This window comes from Sander vitreus, chromosome 24 (genome assembly GCF_031162955.1).
Source record: "Sander vitreus isolate 19-12246 chromosome 24, sanVit1, whole genome shotgun sequence".
Taxonomy (NCBI): domain Eukaryota; kingdom Metazoa; phylum Chordata; class Actinopteri; order Perciformes; family Percidae; genus Sander; species Sander vitreus.
Genome location: NC_135878.1, coordinates 8,916,615 through 8,939,686, shown reverse-complemented (window position 1 = coordinate 8,939,686; position 23,072 = coordinate 8,916,615). Strand labels below are relative to the sequence as shown.

General features: G+C 41.1%; 1 protein-coding gene across 1 annotated transcript in view; it reads right to left on the bottom strand.

The window, feature by feature from the left end:
- The window catches only part of LOC144512653 (neuronal membrane glycoprotein M6-b-like), a 28,343-nt gene extending 6,682 nt beyond the window's left edge, over positions 1-21,661 (bottom strand). Inside the window, exons 1-4 of the mRNA XM_078243489.1 lie at positions 21,439-21,661; positions 3,242-3,428; positions 885-1,044; positions 170-338 (exon numbers count right to left, since the gene is read on the bottom strand). Coding sequence (XP_078099615.1) covers positions 170-338; positions 885-1,044; positions 3,242-3,428; positions 21,439-21,508 — 586 coding nt within the window. The 5' untranslated portion in view covers positions 21,509-21,661. The remainder of the gene's footprint in view (positions 1-169; positions 339-884; positions 1,045-3,241; positions 3,429-21,438) is intronic.
- Between the last annotated feature and the right edge of the window lie 1,411 nt (positions 21,662-23,072).

Below are 23,072 nucleotides of genomic sequence, written 5' to 3'. Positions count from 1 at the left end.
ACATAAGCCACAACTGATGTTTTTGTCAAACGTTACCCTGGGAAATCACTAACTAAATTAAATGAGACGGGTTGAGGAAACATGGTAGTCAGAGGAAGTAATGTAAGCATGCACTAAAAGCCACAAACCATGTCAATTACTGTAGTGGGATGAAGGTGGGACAACTTACCGTACTGCCTGACGTCCACACAGATGGAGTCAGGTGAGGTGATGTTGGCGTCAGGAGACTTCATGGCAGCGCAGGTATTCCACATATTGAAGAAGAGGAAAACGGGTATTGCCGTGAAGCCGAAGATGGCGAAGAAGGCCAGAGCGAGGATGTAGGTCAGGAACATGAACTGAGGAGAGGAGAAAAGAAACAAGAGATTAATTTCTTTCCGGTATGATTTTTTTCCCCCCCAAAGTTTGCATTAGGAGAACTGGGGTAATATTATTCCCTGAACACCTCCACCCACCACACACACACATTCAGAGTCAGTGTTTCAGCTAATGTTACTTGACATCTGCAGCAATTAGAGTAATCAGGCTAGAAAGGACAAACTGTGCCAGAGTTACCCTCAAGTGAGATTGTGTGTGTGTGTGCATGTGTTCTTGCGCACAAGTGTTTGCATGTCTGTCTTTCCCATGTGTCAGTGTGTGTGATTATGCCTCCGCAAGACTTTCGTGACTGACAAAATTAATGACTGTTTTGTGTTCATTTTTATAAGCCTGTAAACACGATTTATTTCTATATAAAAATACATTATAAGATACACATCAGAGCAATTCAATCTTATTTAGAGGCTTTTATTTGGAGTGTATCTGGGTCAGTGGGTGTGATGATTTGCAGAAGGTGTGTGTGTGTGTGTGTGTGTGTGTGTGTGTGTGTGTGTGTCTTGACATACGAAGGCAGTGATGCAGCGTCCACAGACGGTGGTCTTAAAGTCGCTCTGCAGCTCCTTCTTGACGGCGCTGGTGGTGTAAAAGCCCTCAGCCAGCAGGATGATGGCGTAGACGAAGAAGAAGGAGGCGATGCCGTAGATGATGTACTGAAAGATCTGGATCCTGAACACACACAATCAGTAATTGTAATCCCATTTTTTGTGTGTGTTTAGGTTGATATAATAGGTGTAATATTAAATTAATCAAAGCAAGACTAAGTGCTCAATTCAATACACTCAATCAATTTACTGCAATAACCTTACATGTTCTGGTATGATCAGTACTATAGCTTATGTTAGCTATGTTTAGAGATATGACCAATAGCTTATGGTATAGTATGCAGTAGAATGGCGCAATCATTTTTGAAATTGGTGCTGGAAACATGGCCATAGAGAAAAAGCTGTGATATTCCCTTTCACTAAAGAGGTAGAATGCAATGCACCCACACCAGACCAATAAATGCTCCCACTGGTGGGTGACATAACGCGAGCTTGTTGGGCTTGTTTGTATTAGTATGGATCAACGACAGTTCATTTCCAGGATAATCGCCGGAACATCCATTGAAAGTTTTAAGGAAAATTTGGACCGTGCAATAATGGTTCTTTGGGGGAATGATTGTAAAGATTTACAAAGAATATGTTTACGGTGTTTAGTATCTAACTGGGACATTTTGGGACCAATTGGCGGGGATTTGTTATGGCCAAAATACACACAGCGATACACCGGTAAGAGCAAATTACTAATTACGATTATCCAGCTAATTTATATAACTCACGTTACTGTAATGTATGAACATTTAACTTCATTTAATATTGTATGTGGCATTTTCTTTTGCGGGGTGCAAATGTTCCACCAAAACAAGTTCCCTTCCGAGACCATTTTGCAGAGCCACCGTCGCTGTGTCCGGAGCTTAGCACCGACCAAGACGATTGTGATTGGTTACAGAAATGCAAACAACCCAGAGCGTTTTTTGTTTTTTTTCCCCTCCTAGCCTTGAATGTATGTGTGGAGGTAGTCTATATCGAACCACATTCCACTTCCGGGATTATTCAGGAGCAGCCGGAAATTCCACCGGATGTCCCTCATTTTAGGCCGGATGTCCGTTACCTTCCTCTTTCTTTGTGTTGTGTTTTAAACTCCGGTGGATTTCTGAGGACTATGGTTAACTGCTCCTCAGATCTCTGCAGGGTAAATCCAGACAGCTAGCTAGACTATCTGTCCAATCTGAGTTTTCTGTTGCACGACTAAACCAACTTTTGAACGTACACACGTTCCACCAAAACAAGTTCCTTCCCGGGGCGATTTTGCAGAAGCACCGCCATTGTGTCCGGGGCTTAGCACCGCCCAAGATGATTGTGATTGGTTTAAAGAAATGCCAATAAACCAGAGCATGTTTTTCTCCTATCCCCGAATGCTATGTGGACCAGACCCTCCTCCGCAAGGTCTGGCAATGCGAGACTAGTTCAGAATGGCGACCGGCTGGTAACAAACAATCTCATATAATGTTAAACGGTAAGCTGAAATATGTTTCTGAAAACATCTTAGGTGGGAAATAGTTAATGCAGTAACAGAATCTTGCTCTGTATTTAATCAGCAATGCCTAGTTTTTTTTCTGAGTTTGGTCTGAGTTTGAGAAAGAGGAGGGGGTTGGCTGTCTCTCTCTATACTCTTTGTGTCCACATGCGGAGGTACACCTGTAGTTCAAACAACAGGCCCTAGGGCCAGCAGCAGTCACTTGTAGGTTTTTCTTCTGGCCTGTGAGTAGGGAGATCTGTGCACTGGTAAAATGGAGGGAAGTTTACCATAGTTCATTTACACATACTTTCAACATTATTATGTTACAACGTTGGTTTTATATCGGCAAAGTAACCCTTTAACAGTGTATCATTAAATATACTTTTCGTAAACACTGTGACAAATGAAATGTAAACATCTCCATTCAGAATATCTATACTCTTTCTGTTAATGCTAACTCACTTGGGTTAAGAGACATTTACATTTACAAGTTTCAGGGTATTGAAATTCTGAATCATGGCAGATAATGTGGGTGGCTCTCCTTGGCAGATTTAGTAGTACCAGTAGCCTATATTCACTGTTGTTTCAAGACTTTCTACTGAAAGCATTAATGGTGCCAAGAGCTCATCAATGATTCATCATGCTCATTTAGTCTTCATGAAAACTTAGTGTGAAGCCTGTTAGCAGAACACCTTATTCCAGTATGTGTTATAGTGCTATGGTGCCTGATTTCACTGATAAAGAAAGATTATGGATAGCGTAGTGACAGCTGTTGTCTGCCAACTGAACCACACTGAGGACTTACACCAATGCAAGGGTGGCGTGGTCCGTGGTGACCCTGGAGAAGTGGTTCTCCAGCATGGTCAGGGTGCCGGTCAGAGCCACGTGGCCGCAGCCACAGAACAGAGCCACGCCTGAGAAGCAGAGGATGGTGGCCACCAGGGAGGCGTAGGGCACCCCGCCCAGACACTTGATGCAGCACTCGAAACATCCTGCGGAGGGAGAAAGAGCGAGCAGGATTAATGCATTGATACAAAGCTTTCTTGTTGAAGTTAGCTGTAAGAAAATTGCCTCTGAGGCTTTCTCATCTGACGGATTTAAATGTGCAAAACCAAACCAGTGCTTTAAACCAAACACGAGCAAACAGAGTAAGCTGCTGCAACACGACACTTCATAAAGTGGCTCAATCGGCTCCGGTGATGACACTCACAGCAACACTCGACGGCCTTTTGCCCGCTGCTTTTTAGACATTACTCATGTGCAGAGACCTACGTGGACGTTCATACTGTTGGGGATGAATCAACAATGTGTGTGCTGCATGAGTGTCAAAAGAAAAGAACAAACCCTATCCCCTGTAAGGCACGTTGAGCATAGTTCACTTACACTACAGCTCAGCTGGGAGAGCTAAATATTACAAGTATGCTGTGCTACATGCTCACAACCTACACTGCTAAAAAAAAACAACTTCATCTCCCTTTTGTCTTTAAAGAAACATTTAAAAAAAAATTTTTTTTTTTCTTTCTTATGCATGAATAACTTACGACCTAAATAAATTATTTCAAAATAAAAGGGCATCAGAGAGGTGACATTTAAGTGGTACTTGTTTCGAGTCGTACCTCAAAAATACTAAAGGTGGCTTTGCTTTCAGATGGTGATACTCTTGCAGAGGAAAGTGAAAATAACGCTGATGTTTTGCTTCATTTACTTTTGGTTTCAATGCAGTTACAAATCCAATGCAAACGACAAATATGACATGAGAAACTGAACGATGCTAAAATTGGCCTGCACACCTTGCATATATTTTCATCTTTCTCCGGCATTTTTCTCATTTTTCACAACTCCTAAATGATGATGAATGATGGACAATTATCCCTTGTGCTCGTGCAGTTTCTACAGAATGATGATGATGACAAATTAGTACATTTGTTTTCCATTAACTGTAGCAGAGCGTGAAGCTCATAACTCACTCAGGAGATACAGGTACGGGAAATGCGGTGCTTTCTGCTCCCATCACAGTCAAGAGGATAAAGAGGAATAAAAAGAAGGGACAATAACACATTGCATTGAGCACAAGAGTCGCATCTTATATAACACCCGTTAAAAATAGCTCTTTCAGCAAAGCAGGAAGTTACTCTGAGAGAAAAAAAGGAGAGACAAAATGAACTGTCTTGTGTGTGCCACTTTGCTGTTTCCATGACAACCTGCTCCAATTGACAACTCTGAAGCATCATTATTTTATGTTCAGACATTTCTGTTTGTAAAGCCTTAAAGGTCCAGTGTGTAACGTTCACAAACTTGTCCTTTTTCATGAATATTTACCACCACCATCAATTCCAAGTATCCCTATTGGCTTGAAATTTGACATTTGCATTTGCATGAACTGGGGTAGACGCTCCATATTCATGCTCCATCTTGAAATATGTTAGCCGGTAAGGGACATACAGGACACACTGCTCCGCCTTTCATGTTTTCGCTGTCACATGACAAACTCACAGGTGCTGCTAATGCTGCTAATGGGTATCGTAGCTTCCCGGCCCCCGGCAAGTTTGAAGAAGGAAACATGGAGGACCACACATATTCAAAATCCAAATTTCATGAGCAGGAGTCTTCTTTGCCCAGAAAAAGAAAAAGGATATTGAAAAGAGCAAGAGACCGGTGTCATCAGAAAAAAGCGTGAAGTCTACCGTAGATGTAAAACGTACTTCGAACTTTGTGGCGCGAGCGAGTTGATTGTGATATATGATCTCAACGCTAGATGGGAGAAATTCCCACACATTGGACCTTTAAATCTATGATTGACTGTATTACATCTGTGAAACTGCACCAAAAACACTGTACTTCATTCAGGCCAGGTAGTGTTACAAGTTGTTATTGATTAGCTTAAAAGAGCAGATTGATTTCAGCCCCACTGAGAGGAGGAATCAGCGATAGCATCACCGCTGGGAAAAGTTGGTTGACTCACCACTCCAGAATGCAGTGTCTCAAAAACTATTAAATGGATTATCATAAATATTGGTAAAGATCATGGTTCCCAGAGGATGAATCCTAATGACTGTGGTGATTTTCTAACCCTAACCCTAACCCTAGTGATATCATCTGATCCAAATATACTCTGTACAATACTTTGGTTTAAAACTACCTGCAAAACTAGTGGCATTTCTATCAGTCTTAGCTGTGCATTGTGTTTAGTGCTAATTAGCAAATGTTAGCATGGTAAACATTATACCTGTTGATCAGCATCATGTAAGCACGCAGACTGAAGTCCAGTCTCACAGAGCTGTGGTTTCTTGTGCATCAAAGGAAAAGGTAAGTGGATTTTGGGAAAACTTTTTCGGCTCAACTGGACAGTTTTGCAAAATTTCATAAAACGGACAAAACAAGATAAAATATATGACACTACTCTATAAAGAAACTTATAATTTTTGAATTTGTTTTCACAAAATTAGATCATTTTAGCAACTTCACAAACTAACGTTTGTAACTTAACTTGTAGAACCAGTCACCAGATTTTATGATTTATGATTAACCATCTTATGATTAACAAACAGCTGGTAATTTACATAAACTTTAATAAATGATTTGTGAAGCTAATGTGCTTCCATTTGGTACTATCATACTTTTTTTTTTATCAGTCTTAATCCAGAAAGTGGAGGTTTCATCTTTGTTCAAAAGAGAAAGAGGAAGTGATTTGTTGCTGTTGTTGCTATTTTCGGGATTGTGATTGGCTAACGTGGGCTTGAGCTTCTCGTTACACTGCCGCCTACAGGTTTAGCATGCTCTTGACGGCATATATACACGGGTTCATGTAAATGAACACTTTTCTGAAAACTGACAGGTGTGCACCATGTTATTTTTGAAAACGGAGAGGGTGAAATGTCCGTTTATGAAAATAGCCGGCCACGTGTAAATGTAGTGAATGAAAAAAAACCAAGCCATGAATCTAAGATGCGACGGCCCCCCTCCAAAGTGTGCTGCTGCCTGTGTTGCGTAACGAAGCGGAGGCTCGTTGCATAATAGATCCAAATCCTATTAATGTTAATGAAGGAAGCGGGCTGATGGAGAGGTGGAGCTGATAAGGCTGGATGGCTCTAAAATCCTGAGCCGACAAACAGGCCAGGCCTCGAGGGGGGGGCTGCAATGGACTCACTGGTCGATACGATGAGGACCTGGAGGCTGTTTAAAAGCTGCTCTGCACTGACACTCCACCCTGCTATAAAAGGCCAATCTCAACAGGTAATTTAATATTAGTCCTGTCTTTTTTATTTAGAGAAGAGAATAAACCCTGCCAGTGAGACATGATAATCCTGCTTTTTCAAATGCAAATGAACTATTTCCAGGTGTTATTATCTCGATATTCATGGACTTTGACTATACCTCCATTCAAGGTGGGGAAAGGAGCCGATTTGCAGATTTTGCTCTTTTTTTAAGAAAAATCCTTAAGTTTGAGAGTGCATGACCGGTATTTTAGGCTCATATAATTCCTGCTGTTAACTCTATCTTCTCCCTGCCTCCATGCAGCTTCATGGATGAATTCACAGGTTTCTTTTAAACACTGAGCAGGCTCCTCATCCGGCCCGCCTGTGGCTATGACTGTTTGTCAGCCTCAGTTTTAAAGTGCGCTAATGGGAAACAGACAGGCCAGAGTGGTCAGCTCCAGCCACCCCTAATGGAAATCAATGGACTATTCATTAGATCAGAATTTAGGTGACACACCGAGGCCGCCTCATTGCTCTCATTTTCTACCTCGCTGCATCTCGCTACCTCTCGTCTCTGCCCTGCTTGTCTTCTTCTCTGCTCACTGTCTCTGAAATATGGCTGCATGCCCACGCTGTACTTACAGTGAGCCAGCTGGAGTTAATCGCTTAGACAATATGTTACGCTCCTGCTTACGATGCTGTATCATATATCATTTCAACAATCTCAGACCAAGGACGATGCATCAGTTTGTGGGAACGTTGTACAGGCTGTCAGTGAAGGCGCCTGGCTCGCCAATATGAAAGCACGTAAGATTTGGTATTCTCTGTTCCTTTTGTCGAGCGACATAACAGCAAATAATTTAACGGATTAGAGCGGCAATTAAGGATAACACCCCCTGCTGTTAAATCTTACTTGTTCTTCCTCTGCTGCAGCCTGCAGGACAAAACTAGAAACTGTACCTAGTACTAGTACCCGTACTTAAATTCCGATTTTAAAATTTGAAGCATAGAATGACAGTTAGAGAGAGAGATGCTCGCTCTTTGTTTGTATTTTCCAAAGACAAAGGGAAGGGATGAGAGAAGGAGATACAGGAAAAATGAGAAGCAATGGTGGCATGAGCGACGAGTATGCAAGAGAGAAAAGGAAAGCAGAGGAAGAGCCAGTCAGAGAAATCGATAGAGAGCGAGCAGAGTAACAAAGGGAAGAGGAAAAAGAGAGAAGGAGGTGAAGAAAGAGGCAGAGCGAGCAAAGAAGAACATAGAAAGAAACAGAGATGGAGAGAGAGAGAGAGAGAGAGAGAGAGAGAGAAAGCGTAAGCGAAAAAGCTGTTCTAGGCCCTGAGGCTGGCAAATAGCAGTTGCCATGGCAACGTGTTACCCACGACCCAGTTCAGCGGTAGGGTAGTCCTTCGCAGCCGCTCCACACACGCACCGATGTAGAGTGATGTAACCTCAATTAAAAAAAAATCGGTGCTAAATAGTGACAACGGTGTGAAATTTGAACCAAAAATAACAAACAGCAAGGGATGTTACAGCAACTGAACAAGATATATGGAAGGAGAGAAATGCAAAATATCGTCTTCAATAATTTACTGGTTAGGTTTTGGGAAATAGGTCAAACAGATATTGTAGTGTTTGACATGAAAGAGAGAGATGGGGGAGAGAAAAGATTGCTTTATTTTATCAGCTCTGCATGTACTTAAAGAATTACTGCAACTACTAGCTAATACAACAAACCATCGATACGCAATAATAGAATTTCATCAAGCTTGAATGCTGTGTCAGATGTACAACTAATTTGCTGTGGTAAACCTGCATTCATTGATTGTCTTTGGGCCACTTGGGCGGCGACAGAAACAAGCTACGACACCGACATCCTTCACATAGCAACATTAGCATTCATTTGAGTTGTGTTTATGTGCACCCGATGAATGTGAATCCAATATTCACTCTGTTTTTAGCTTTGTTTTGGTCTCTACCAACTCCCGAGTGGAAAAAGCTGGCTCTTGATCTTTTAAACGTTCCACTATGTTCACCAGCTTGTCGCTAGTGGGCCAGTAGTACGCTGAGAGTGAACCAAAGAGTCTATGATCTCTTTCACGTTAGTCATTTCATCCCTTGTTAATATAAAAAATATTATTTATAGCAGCTTTAAGTTTAAGATACAATCACCAAGACACACTTGCTTCTTTTGGTTTAAATCTTTTTTTACTCTACTTGATGATGATGTGATTACGCAATTGCAGTGACATGCCACATTACACGACTGCAGGCAGTTAATGAGTTGTCCAGTTTACCAGTCTTTATTCCTGGTTTTCTGTACAAAGTAGTTTGTGTCATCTAAAAAACATCTTCCACAGCAGCCGATAATCTACACAGTCAATACAGAACCCTCATTTGGGTTTGCCCTTTTTTTCATCACATTCATATTCTCAGTCTTCTCATTAGACAAGAGAACGTTCCAGGCTCTTTGGTTGGATGAACGAGGCGTGGCACAGAGTGGACACGGTTGGAGACAGAACTTGTCACCGATTGCTGATGTTCTTTGTGATTATGCTCCGCTTCCTGTCAATCACTTGACACCCACGACACGAAAAAGTGAAATAATCCCTCAAATACATCGCCCCACAAACGTCATTGTCACATCATCACTAGGTTTAAATTTGTAGCGTTTGCATTACAAAAAAAGAATATGTAGATACAGCATGCAAAATAACTATTCTCTTTTAGTAGCTGCTTTCATCTGCCATCTGCAGATAATATTGCCTGAATTTATGTGCTGTATTTCTCTGGCAACAGTGTCTTTTGCTGCCATGACAATAAAGCAGATTTAAATATGAACTGAGAGCAGATTATATCCACATTCCTAATAATTTGCCATAAACTGTACAAACCAGTGGCACTGCATGATTATCGCCAACTGTTGGTACGCACAGTGCATCTGCCACGAATAACAGCGTTAATAAAGCTTTGTGAATATTTCAGCGGCCGGTCTGGTCTCTGCCTGCGACTGTACTCCAATTTACAAGCGCTGTATTCATTATGGGGCATTATTCTCTCACAATGCATTATGGGTAGATTCCCACAAGAGATGAGGAGGACCTGAGAGAGAGAGAGAGAGAGAGAGAGAGAGAGAGAGAGAAGGTGTGGGACAGTAAAGCTGTCTCCTCTGGTTGAGATGGAAAAGATCCCCATCTGTTTGATGACAGCAGACTTCAGCCACAACACACACACACACACACACACACACACACACACACACACACACACACACACACACACACACACACACACACACACACACACACACACACATACACTTTTAACCTCATAAATTCAGCTTGGGAGATTTCCGTATTTCCACTTGAGTTGAAGGACTAAAACCACAAGAGAACATCAAAACCACATCGTCATGGAGGCAAAAACAAAGCTTAGCTCCTAATTACACTTAATTACAACTTGGGTCTTATTCTTGTAGTTTTTGTCATTGTTTTCGATCCGTTGAGACACCAAAGTAATTGCTTAAATATCTCAGGACTCAGACTCAATGTTAATCTAAGGTAATGAGCCCTAATTGCACAAAGTTGTCAAAAATAATTTTGTCTATAAAATTTCAGAAAATAGTGAACTTTCCCATAGCTTTATCGGAATTACAACTTGTCTGCAGGAAGTGTAGTGAACGCAGCACATTAGCAGGGCAGCAGCATCAGTGTGTACGCATGAGGCGAGCAGAAAATCCTCAAAATTTAGATTCTGAAAAAATCAAACGACTAATCTATGATCAAAATAGCGGCAGATGAATTTTCTGTCAATCGACTGATCAACTAATTGTTAGCAATCAACTTAGTGGTGTTATTATTACCAATAGGAGCCAAACTAAGTTGTGATAAACTGGAATTATCTTTCAAAAGCTAGCAGTTGTTGCATGTGTAGATTCACCTTTTGCAGCCCGTAATTTATGTAAAAACAACAACTTCAGAATATGCAAATTGTTTCATTCGCTGTTAAAATTTTTAAAAATCATCTCACATTCATCTGATAACCAACACATTATCAATGCAAATGTTTTCAGTAATCTGCTTGTTTGCAGCGTTGATCGAGAGGACACAATATGCTCTGAGCCAGGTACAGTAAGAGGAGGACGCCAGCTGCCATCACCATTCCTAAACGTAATTAACTGACCCTAATCTTCTGTTTGTGAGAAACCCTTGGCTGGTTATGCCAGCATTATGAATGCCACGAGGTCAGCATCTGGCCGGGCGTAATTGAGCTTGATGGACTCTCAAATCCTGTTGTCGGCGCTCTGCTGTGTGATCAATACTTTTATCCCGCTGATCTGCTGGGTGTTGGGGCCCTTCTACTTCTCTCTTTCTGGGACTAAAGGACTGGGACTAAACTCCCAAGACACACAACAAACCCCCCATGTTCAATGTACAAAAAATAATTTATAAATATATATATATACTGTACAGAAAGTCATACACAGATGGGGCACACATGAGAGCGGATGCTCACAGATGCACACAAACATCATCTTGTCATCATCATCTGGTGTAAATTACAATCAGCTTGTTAGAACTAGCATGTTTAGCACTGACACAAAACAAAATGTACAAGCAATTAAATATTAGAAAAACACAGGAATTAATCACATGTTCAAGCACACCAGAGGAATGTTAACGTCACATATAGCTACATTGTGCTCGCACACTCTTAAACATCAAATATTCATCTGCTCTCCTGGTCAGTTAAGGTGCTTAAGTTTGTCCCTTGCTTGTGAAATGAGCTGCAGCTGGAGTGCCTTCCCACTCGCGTTTAGTTTCCTCCTGATAAGTACTGTGAAAGTGTTTTTTTTAATGTATAATCCAGTTGCTTCCACCACTAAGACCTGGATCAAATATTTGTTAGTGTAGTAGTTTTTTTCACTGTTTTTCTGTGGCAATTTTAAGGCAAGAAGAGAACCATGCAGGACAAAATTGGAACAAACTGAGGCTCAAAAAGCACCGGGGTGACCAAAATGAAAAGTGAAAAGCCTGCTATGTTTAGTGAGATATGAAATACATATGAATGTGTATATATATATATATACACACATGAAATATGGACACCCATTTCCAAAATAAGGACAAGGAAAAAAGATGAAAAAATGTAGTCATGATAAAATAAAAATGATCATGGCAAGTCAAGATATCGACTACATGTCAGTTAAAACTATGGAACAGTAAGTCAAACTTTTGACTTTCTTATAATTTTAAGAATGAGGTAATCAAAATAATTAGATAATAAGCCCAAAATTTGACTTACTAGATCAAAACAATGAGAAAGTGATTAAAAATGATATAATAATTCACAATTATTATGATTATTATTATCTATTCTTTTTGTCTTTTTTTGGTGCAAATTAGTTTCCATAGGTCTGTATGAGATGAGGTGCTCAAGTTACGAAGAAAGTTTAGGAATCCTGGTTTATCTTCAGGCAATCTCATAATTTGGAGTGTATTATCACATAATATGATGCAAGAAAGCCGTACTTGTTTCCTTGGGGGCTATTTTGTGTAATGAGGCAAGTACAATTAAAAGCAGATCATGATATGGGTTTATTAAAAGTGCCCGGCTGCAGGGTGCAGTGACAGTAGGACCTGAACAGAGATGGCAGATAGTCCACTGACCGCCTATGTGAAAACTCTCCCAACAGCTCTCTCTTGTCTATAATCTTGTGAATAGCAGAAGCAGGATTACCTGTCCCGAGCTGCCGTGTGGCGGCTCAGCCGAGCGGAGTGAGCTCTATTATTTTATGTCTTGTTCCACTAAAATGTAAAATGGCCCCTCCGGCCAGAAGTGGCGTGCCATCGAACTGAATGGCTCAGCGGTTATGCAACCAACTTGGCTAATGTCACTTTTGAGATGTCAAAGAAGTCAGTGGCCCTCCCCTGGCCCCTTCGCCTCAACTCCACTCTACACCACTCCACTCTACTCCACCCTCCTCCCCTGATGTGATTATGAAGATTCACTTTCCAGCAGCCTCAGGGGCTACACACACACTGTGTGTGGCCTGGTATGTGTGTGTGTGAGAGAAAGGGGGGGGGGGGGTTGCAGAAGGGCCCAACTTAGCATGTACTCTCAAATATAAATTACTAAAGAGTCTCATTACTGTATTCTCACATTGCCAGACCTTCTTCCACAGCGCTGCAAACCATAGTCCTCATATATCCACCGGAGTTTAAAATTACACCACAAAGAAAGCGGAAGGAAACGGATATCCAGCCTAAAAAGAGGGACATCCGACGGAATTTCCGGCAGCACCTGAACAACCCCAGAAGTGGAACGTTGTCAATATAGACTACATTTACTGTAACACAGATACACTTTCTGTGAATGCTGACGACACATAGTTATCATGAACATTAAGATAAAAGAGACCAACGTCTGAATGTATATACAGTAATTCGGCACTTAAAGCAGGGCCACAGACCACAGACCATGGCCTGAAACTGAGACCCAGAATGCCCCACACATCATACAGACCCTTGTCACTTATCGATGTCGGTCATGGCTAACCATGACGGGTGCTTAAGCGGCATCAGGCACTTTATGGGCTGCGGATGAGAGGAGCAGATTGGGCTTCAGTGGGTGATGGAGGAAAGCCAGAGGAGGTTGGCATCACTCAGGAACAAGGCATGCTGTGCCAACCTGCCACTTGCTGCTATTCCTATACCCACTGCAGACTGGGGTTCAAACATAGATGCAGTGTGTTGGAGAGTGATGGTGGTTTAGCTTGTGCATTTGTTTCCAAATTCTTGTAATCTTTTGCTCCTTTTTTTTTTCTTCATTTTTAATCATTTAGTCTATAAATCATCAGATAATAGTGAAAAATGCATATAATAATTTCCCTAAGCCCAAGGTGACTTCTTCAAATGTCTTGTTTTTTCTTACCAACAAGTTATTACATTTACAATCATGTAAAACAGGGAAAAGCAGCGAATCCTCACATTTGAGAAGCTGACACTAGTGAATGTTGAGGCATTTTTGCTTTAGTGACTTTAAGTGAAACTATATGAATTAGCACATTCATCTTTTTGAGGGACTGCTAGCTAGCAAAAGGCACGAAGACTCACTTGAAATGATAGATTACTAAAATTGTTGCGGATTAATTTCTGTCAACCAGTCAACTTCTTTCAGCTCTGATGTTTTTCATATTAATCAAAATGGTATGACTTATTGCTTTATATACAATAGGCAGTAGCTTTTTGAGATAAAAAAAAAAAAGAAACAAACCAAAAAAAGCTACTTTTAAGTGATTTCCCCCAACAATGCCAGCATTCCTGCAGAAAGGAAATGGCAACAATACACATCCATACTAAATACTGCTTGTTTTATGAACATGCAAGCGAGAAAGAACACTTAGATATAAATGTGACCACAGTGTGGGGACTGAGAGGGCTGAATAGGAAAACAACGGTGTACCACACGTCTCGACCACGTATGTGCACACTAAAATAGAGCTTTTCTTTTAGTGCAAGCAAAGCACCGACACAGACATTCCCCTAAACCACTCCTGGTCATTGACACGTAAACACATACAAGCACACACACTGACATACATACACACACATATCCAGATGGAGGCTGACAGCATGCTTTGGGCAAATGGCTTCAAATGAGGAACACATGAACCTCTTCCTGTGTGACGGCTCTCACATGCTTCACAACCTCACACGCCTCCAGGGCGAGAAGGGAATAGGTGAATGGTGTGTGTGTGTGTGTGTGTGTGTTCTTGTTTAACTATGTTCGTGGGGTCCAAAAAACGGGAATACAGTATACTTGTGGGGTTCGGACAGCTTTGTGGGGCCAAAATGCTGGACCCCACAACTTTAAAGGACTGTTTGAGGGTTAAGACTTGGTTTTAGGATTAGGGTTAGAAATAGTTTATGGTTAGGGTGAGGGTAAGGGTTAAGGTTAGGCATTTAGCTGTGATGGTTAAGGTTAGGGTAAGGGGCTAAGGAATGCATGTTGTCAATGACGGGTCCCCACAAAGATAGTGAAACGCACTATGTGTGTGTGTGTGTGTGTGTGTGTGTGTGTGTGTGTGTGTGTGTGTGTGTGTGTGTGTGTGTGTGTGTGTGTGTGTGTGTGTGGGTGGGTGGGAGAGAGAGATAAGCAGGAGAATCAGGACAAGACAGGGAGGAAAGGAGGGCAAGATAAGAGAACAGAGGAAACAAAAAGGAGCATTGTGGTGGTTAAATTGCAACAAATCAATCTGTCTACAGGCAGATTTGTGATTGTTTTGAGAGCATGCAAGGAGATAATCATGAGTGTAATCAATGTTTTAACAGTCAGGACTTTGTGGTAAAAAAAAAAAAGTATGTTTCTCTGTGTGCTTATATTTGAAATTGCTCCTACTACCTACTTAATATGGGTTTCAATGCCAAACTAATTGAGTTACTTGATTCCACCTGGGCTTCACACCTGCGTTTAATCAGGTGAAGTCTATACATGGACCTTCTTGATGAAGACGTAATGTCGAAACATCATAGTTGTACAAGCATCAATGGCGTGTGTGGAAGCCTTTTTTTCTTCTTGATATTGTCATTGAAAAACTGCCATAAAGTGATTTTTTTTTAAACTGGAGAGAGCCTAAGTGAGAGGTGGTTATGTGTAACAAAGACAAGTAGGAGACGGATGCCAATAACAGCAAAAGCACACATTAGAGTGTATGTGGGTGTGTGAGAGAGACCGATGCAGCAGCAAAATGATAGTTGTGGATAGTAGTCCATATCAGCTACTACACAGGCAGCTTTCATTCTGGTGGTCAAAAGTATTGGTCCTGGATTGACATGCAAAATGGCAAATAGTGACCAGGTAAACAATCAGGTGGCTGATACTTTACTTAGTTGGACATTGTTTAGGCATCAAGTCAAGTTGTCAAGTTATCAAATATATCCCAATTGATGCTTGTTAGCGTGGCCCAAACACGCCATGTGGTTACAAAAGGTCATATAAGTATCAATATATCGACTTTTATTATGAGTCAAATCTACTTCTCACATCACATCAGCATCAGCCATGCCAAATGTGTGTAGCCTCACTATTATTTTTACCCGTTTTATGCCCTAAAGTTATCACACTGACTTTCTGCTCACGCTCTTTAAAAAATGTGTGAAGAAGCTTCTTAGGATTTGTGTGTGTGTGTGTGTGTGTGTGTGTGTGGCAGTAGTGATTTGCCTCGGCTAGTTAAGTGGATTACAAGGCATAACAACGCAGGCAACAATCTAATATTCAATGTACACTTTCATCAAAATTGAATATCTAACAATTTATCACAACAGCAGCAATGATCCATGAAGGATTAAAATGTTTTGTGTAACATTGTGTGTTTGATCTAGTGTAAGGTCAAGAAAGCAGGGTTAGGAACCTTTTCAATATTTACCGGCAACACACAAACTAAAAATGTCAGCACCAGCAGGGAGGACAGTCCAGCTCCTTGCCCGACTCACGATCATCAAACAGGGGTTGGCCTTTAGATTCAACCTCAACCTGGGCTCAGCTGGCAGTTAGTTTTTTTTTTTTTTTTCTCAAATGACCGTTGTATCTTCCTGGCTCTGGCGATATCAGAAAGCTCTCCTGGTTTATTATTTTTCATCTTGTAACATCATTGTCACTCATTGGAGGTTTTGTTCTGGTGAGTTGGTCAAAAAATGTCAGGAAATAGTTAAAAAAAAACGACCATCACAGTTTCACCTTCAGGTTTTCTTATTTTATCTGACAGCAGATATTCGCTTGATAGAAGGCTAAGAAATATGCACATTTTCACATTTGAGGAGCTGGATCCAGAGAATAATTTAGGCATTTTTGCTGTGAAAAATCTTGCACCTGTCAATGGACTTATTCAGTGGATCCTATCATTTTTAGCTTGGCTTATTTTGTTATAGATCGTTTCATTTGAAGGATTTTCAAAAACCTTAAGAGGTAAATGTATCCAGTATTTCATCAAAAAAAGAGCAACAAATAGAAGAAAATGGCGAAATCAGTTTTATTTTATTTCTTGTACATTTCACCATCTTGACTCTCCAGATTTGGAGCTTGGGTATTACTGGATGAATCCATTAATCAACTAAACTCTATGTGAGTTATAGCAATAAAACCAATCAAATAATTTAAGAAAACCAGTCATTAAGTCCTCTCAATCAACCAACCACTCCCGTAATGTAAACATGATATAAAGTAATGCGATCAAGCGCTATTTTAGAGTCATATACTGGTTTAAATGGTAAGTAGTAGGTGACCAGTTTGACTTTCAATTTGATAATGGGATGCAGTTAAAAGAATTGTTTGACATTTTGGGAAACATGCTTATTTGCTTGCTTTCTGCAGAGTTAGATAAGATTGAAGATTGATACCACGTATCTCACGTCTGTATGTTAAATGTGACAGCCAGCAGCCGGTTAGCTTAGCTTAGCGTAAAGGCTGGAAACAGGGGGAAACAGCAAGCCTGGCTCAGTCCAAATGTAACAAAATCCACCTACCAGCACCTCTAAAGCTCACTAATTAACACATTATATCTTGTCTGTTTAATCCGTACAAAAGCTGAAGCGTAAAAATGACAATTCGTTATCTCTTGGTTGGGTTTCAAGCTGGTTGCTTGGCAAAATGCGTATTCCCAAGGACGTCAAACTATTCCTTCAAACATTGCTCTCCTTTACCGGACTTTAAATCAGTCTGAAAGCATCTTGCATTACCTCTCCAGCTCAGAATCTTAATGTCCTCCTCTGCTCGGGTCAAACATCACAGATTTGTGAACTTGAAAGGCTGATAAAAAAGGAGCTCTCTTTGTGCTTCAGATGCTGCATCAAAGCTCTGCCCTTCCATGCAGAAAATGTAACAAAACCTGCACCCCTCCAGACGATGATGTAATCTCTTTTGGTTCTGATCTGAACATCATAACCAAAGGCGGCGAGCCAGCGACGCGTTATGCAAGAGCAGGCACGCACACACACACACACACACACACACACACACACACACACACACACACACACACACACACACACACACACACAGGAAGGAAGCAAGGTGTGTGAATAGGCCAATCATTTGCAACAAAGGGGAGGACGGACAGACGAGGAGGAATTTGAAATGCACTCAGAGCCACTTTAGGCCGCTTTAGGAGCCACATTAAATAAAAATGTCACATGGGAGCTGCTTTCTCTAATCAAACTGTCTCAACCCAATGAAATCAGATATAATCATACCTCAGAGAGCGTGGTTGATGTCTCATTATCCGAGTCCTGAGCACAGTGTACCTCCACAGACATACAGATTAGAGATTATAGGACGCAATCAAGCAAAAAGATCAATGCATACGCACAAACACCACCACGGATTATAAACCTTGCCTGTGTCCTGTGTTTATTTGTAATTACTCTCAGCCCAATATAATGCATAGACACAATGGTTGTGCAATCAGGAACATGAACTGTTTACCATAATTAAGGTAGTCACAGCTAATCAACATGCTCTTTACAACTGTGAACAGGGTACCTGATGCTAATGCATGGTGTGAAGACAGTTCATCTAAAATAAGTTGTATGTGGTTTAAATTTGTCTTCAGTTTCCATTTTTATATTATTTAATACATTTTAGACAAAATATTTTGCTAACAATTATGGCTTGAACATGTAACGTGAAAGCTAGCTGTTTCAAGTCTGTATGCTAAGCTAAGCTTCATAGAAACTAAAAAAGTGTCAAAACTATACTTTTAATGTAACATTATTACAATATTGCCTGACTGATACAAGGATTTGAACGCCACTATAATAATAATAATTAACAAACTTATCAGTGCTCTTTGGTGGACAAATTGTGGAATGAAGACAGTGTTTCTAAATGAACTCAAACATCTTTTAGCCATTTTTTTCCCTGAAATGTCTAGTTATTTATTGGCCTACACATATGTTGTTTTCGGAGATTTATCCAATTTGCTAATAATGGACAATGTATAGGGACGGACCATTGATTAGTAACGATAGCTTACATAAGTGGTGTGAGGTGGGGACTCAAGTCACAGTTTTGTTACCAATATTTTTAACTGAAATGAACATGATATTGTTTTTTGTTAGATGTGAAGCGAATACATCTGGCTTGATTGGTTTTTGACCTTTATATACTCAGGACTTGTCAGATAAAAGGTTCAGATGTTGCAGGAAATCCGAGATGATTCTCCATTGGATCGTTTCACACAAAACGTTTGACTGTCACGTCACACATCTGGGAGTTTTGTAAAATATAAGTATTAAAACTTCCTACATCTGCTGTCCAAATTATCAACGTGTTGAACCGAAGAGGAAGAGGCAGCGCTGGCACACATAAACACAAGCTCCTTACATGACAGCTCTCGCCTTCTTGCCCCAAACTGTAAATCTCCAGCTTCTTAACGGATGCTTTAAGCTTATGGTAACATTCCAGATGTCAAAGGCACACACAAATGATTACACCAACAAATAGGCCATCCTGCAATCCAGTCTATTTTGGTAAGAGGGTGTGGGTGGACTCAGTTGCGCAACACAACCACACCTGGAGCACAACAGTCCAGGCTGGTGAACTGGCTGCTTATTTCCCAGCTTCAACTGACAATGGTGATTAAAGAATTCAGAGGGTTAATTTCTAACTATAAATATGGCCGCCCTTCTGCTCAACTCTCCTCAGGGTCTTTAAACAGACTCGCCCACTCTATCAACTGAAGTGGCATGGCTCTCATTGGACACTGGCTCGTGCGTAGTAGCATGCCTCAGGAGAGGATGATGTGATGTCTTTTTTTAAAACATCACTGTTGAGGGACACCCCACTCTTCTGCACCATATGTCATTGAGAGAGACTGTGACCCAGCAATATTTCTGTGGCAGGGTCCAAGAAGTGCTGCAGGAACTACAAATATAGTTTTTTCAAGTGACAAAAAAAATTTAATTTCCAGAACTCTAGAAGTAGTTATGGTATGGCAAAGTTAAAAATCTGAATATTTGCTTCCGAAATAGTAACATTTCATGCCATTTTGTAACGTTAAGCAAGTTATTTTAATATTTAACTCCAAAATAGTATCCTTTTGTAACGCTGAGGCTTAAAATCTGACTATTTAAAAATAGTAAAATGTTGTAACGCTGAAGCTAAAAATCGGACTATTTGACTCCAAGAAAGGAACATTTTTTTAACGCTGATGTTAAAATCTGACTTTTTGACTCCAAGAAAAGAACATTTTGGAACGCTGATGCTAAAAATCTGAATATTTGCTTAGATAATAGTTAAAATGAATTCCATTTTGTATGTGCTGAAGATAAGTCACTTCAAAAATGTTTTTCAAACACAAACCCTTCATTTTGCATCTGCACACATGAAAACGGAAATAACCTGCAAGCACAAGAGGGAATAAAACAGGGGAAACACTGAATGTTTCTGTGTGGTGAGTGTGCGTAAAACCCCCTCAGGCCGATGCGCTCTGACTTGGTATCATCTAACCTGCTCTCTAACAGCCAACAGGGCAAAGAGGCATCACACCAGATGAGCTGCAGCACTGACTGCACTGATTTGTAAATAAAAAAGCTCATCATTAATGTTTCCATCCTCCTTATTTACATGTCAGACAAAACTGTGGGTAATCTGTATAGTCATATTCCAGATGGCCTGTTGTGTCTTCACTAACAACACTGCTGTCTCCAAACTGAAGGATGTGATTTTTCCACCAAGCCACAATGAAAACAAATCAGTCACATCCACTCTGTAGGGCATTGAGTCCTCCAATGCCCAAAGACACACCTACACTATTCCAACACATATAATTAGTAATAGCAACAGTTTGGTTGGACAAAATCCACTAATTTATGGCTGGACTTTGGTGTACATGTAAAACACAATATATTACCCTACGATTTACATCTGAATTTCTTTTTTGCATGCAAATTGAAAAGACACTCATCATTATGGGCTTAAAGAGTTGGTTTTTTTTGCTAATGATATAGTAAGGTGCTTATTGCAGAGTCACATAGAGCATATTTTATAGAGCCAGAATTGAAGGTCTGCACCCTAAAGAGGCTTTACATGGCTGAGCGGTGTAACTGATGGACACAACCATCAATGGTGCGCCATCCTCCTGCTCCGCCTCCACCAAAAGAACCGAATACTGCGGTCTAATACAGAACACACTCTTCATATGTTGCAGCGCCGTCGACTAATCACGCTGCTGCTGACAGATCAGACACCGACCCTCTGTGGGGGAATCGCAGATAATAATCGAAGCGGCTGCAGCGGGAGGATCATGAAGCTGCTGCTCCACACCTGACGGGAGACAATGCAGCCGTGCACAGAGCGCAGCGCACCGCCTCCACAGCCTCTTTATCAGCCGCTCATTAGGCAGAAATGAGCTCATAATAGTGCAGCAATGTAAAAGCAAATTGGCATTAATATATGCACCATAAAACCAGACTGTGCGCCTTTCACAACCCATCAACCCGCCCATCCCTCTTATTCTCCTCCATCTGCCTCCAAATCTCTTTGAAAGGCGCCAAATGACACACACAAAAAAACGTCAAATTGCGCTCGGCATTGTAGGAATAATATCGGTCATCTGCAGCATTCCAAATCTCAATCAAATAAATAGGTGAGAGGCCAAAGAAGAAGAAGAAAAAAAACATCGCTATTGTCTCGCGCACAAACGAGAAGCCATTGCAAGTAGGTTAAACCGCTCTGGCTGGCGCAGACGCAAATGTCTCCAGAGAAAATACACAAAAACGCGCAAATGTCAGCGGCTGATTGAGCGTACCTTTGCTCTCTTGTCCCTCGTCTTGAGTCTCCTCCGCGTTGGACTCCATGGCCGGCTTTGTCCCATCCATTATTTTAGAGGAATATAGTCTCCTTGTGTCACTTGTACCTAACAGTCTGTGGATGGTGGAGCCTATCCTGGTGACTTGATGCTCTCTCTCTCTCTCTCTCTCTCTCTCTCTCTCTCTCTCTCTCTCTCTCTCTCTCTCTCTCTCTCTCCCTCTGTTAAAGCGTAGCACTGTGTCTCTATGTAGGCTATATTAACAATCCAGTCTCAAGATGCAAATGCGCTGTCAGATTGGATTTTGCTCGCACATGCGGATTAGCAGCCCCAAAATGATGCCAGATAACGCGTTTGGCCCATAAAACCTCTCTCGACTGTGGATAAAATGATGTTCATTCACTTTATTTATTTTCAATAAATGTAATTTTGTTTCATCAATGGTTTCCTCTATCTTTTGGTCTGCAGGTGAAACTGACTAATCTTTTATATATATATATATCACTGAAGTAAAGAATATCAAATATATATATTGATATTCTTTGCTTCAGTGGAGCAGAGGAGGATATACACAACATGTAACATGCAAACTCATGAGTAACCATGCATGCATGAATACACGAATACACACACACACACACACACACACACACACACACACACACACACACTAACCACCCCCTCTCCATCTGGTGAGTTGAGAAAGAAAGTCAGAGAGTCAGGCGGGAGGAAGGAGAGGAAGAGAGGATGGGAGGGAAATAAGACGATCTAGTGCACTATAAAAGTGAGAGGTGGGGGAAAGGACTGATTGTGTTTTTAGGTTTTCTCTCACACATCAAAATGGCCTGTGCAACACCCATCATAGTTCATTTAACACTTTTGGGTGTTTCTTAAGCATCCAATAAGCACAGTGGTGTGGTTGTGGTTGTGTATGATGACGTTTAAGTCACAACAAGCCAGCAAGATCCAACGCTGTCAAGATATTATTCCCATAAAACACAGTCAGAGAAAGATACTCGGTTTCCTACTTTAACATTGTGTGTGTAACTTCAGTACACTTTCCTTGGTCTCCCATTGAAAAACAGCTTGATTAAAAACAGATTGATTGGATCACCTTTGACCAATCAGAGCTTCTTAACTGCTAAACAGTCAGTGTCTGGCTTCATTAGAGGGGGCCCTTTGTTTGCCTCCGAGGATGCTGATTGGCTGAGTGCAAGAAGCCACAATCCAATAAAAAAAATCTAGCAAGGTGAGTCCTTGAATCCCTGTGAGATGCTTGAATGTGGGTGGAGTGTGTTTATTCAGAGGTGTGTGTGTGTGTGTGTGTGTGTGTGTGTGTGTGTGTGTGTGTGGGGGGGGGGTTGTTTCCATCATTCACCCCATTATCTTATAATATCCTGAAACAATGGGATGCCATCTGTCCTGAATCCTCTTAAATAAGGTTTTAATTCTGGCCCACGTGGCCCTGTTTTAGACAAAGCTCAGCCCAAACAAAAGTCCAGGAACCACCCCCACCCTGACTGCAGTCAAAGGTGACCCCACCAACCCCTGAGGTTTTCATCCAACAAAACACACCAGAACAGCTAACATGACATATATGACAATTAGTGGATCCATTTACCCTGAGGGCTGAA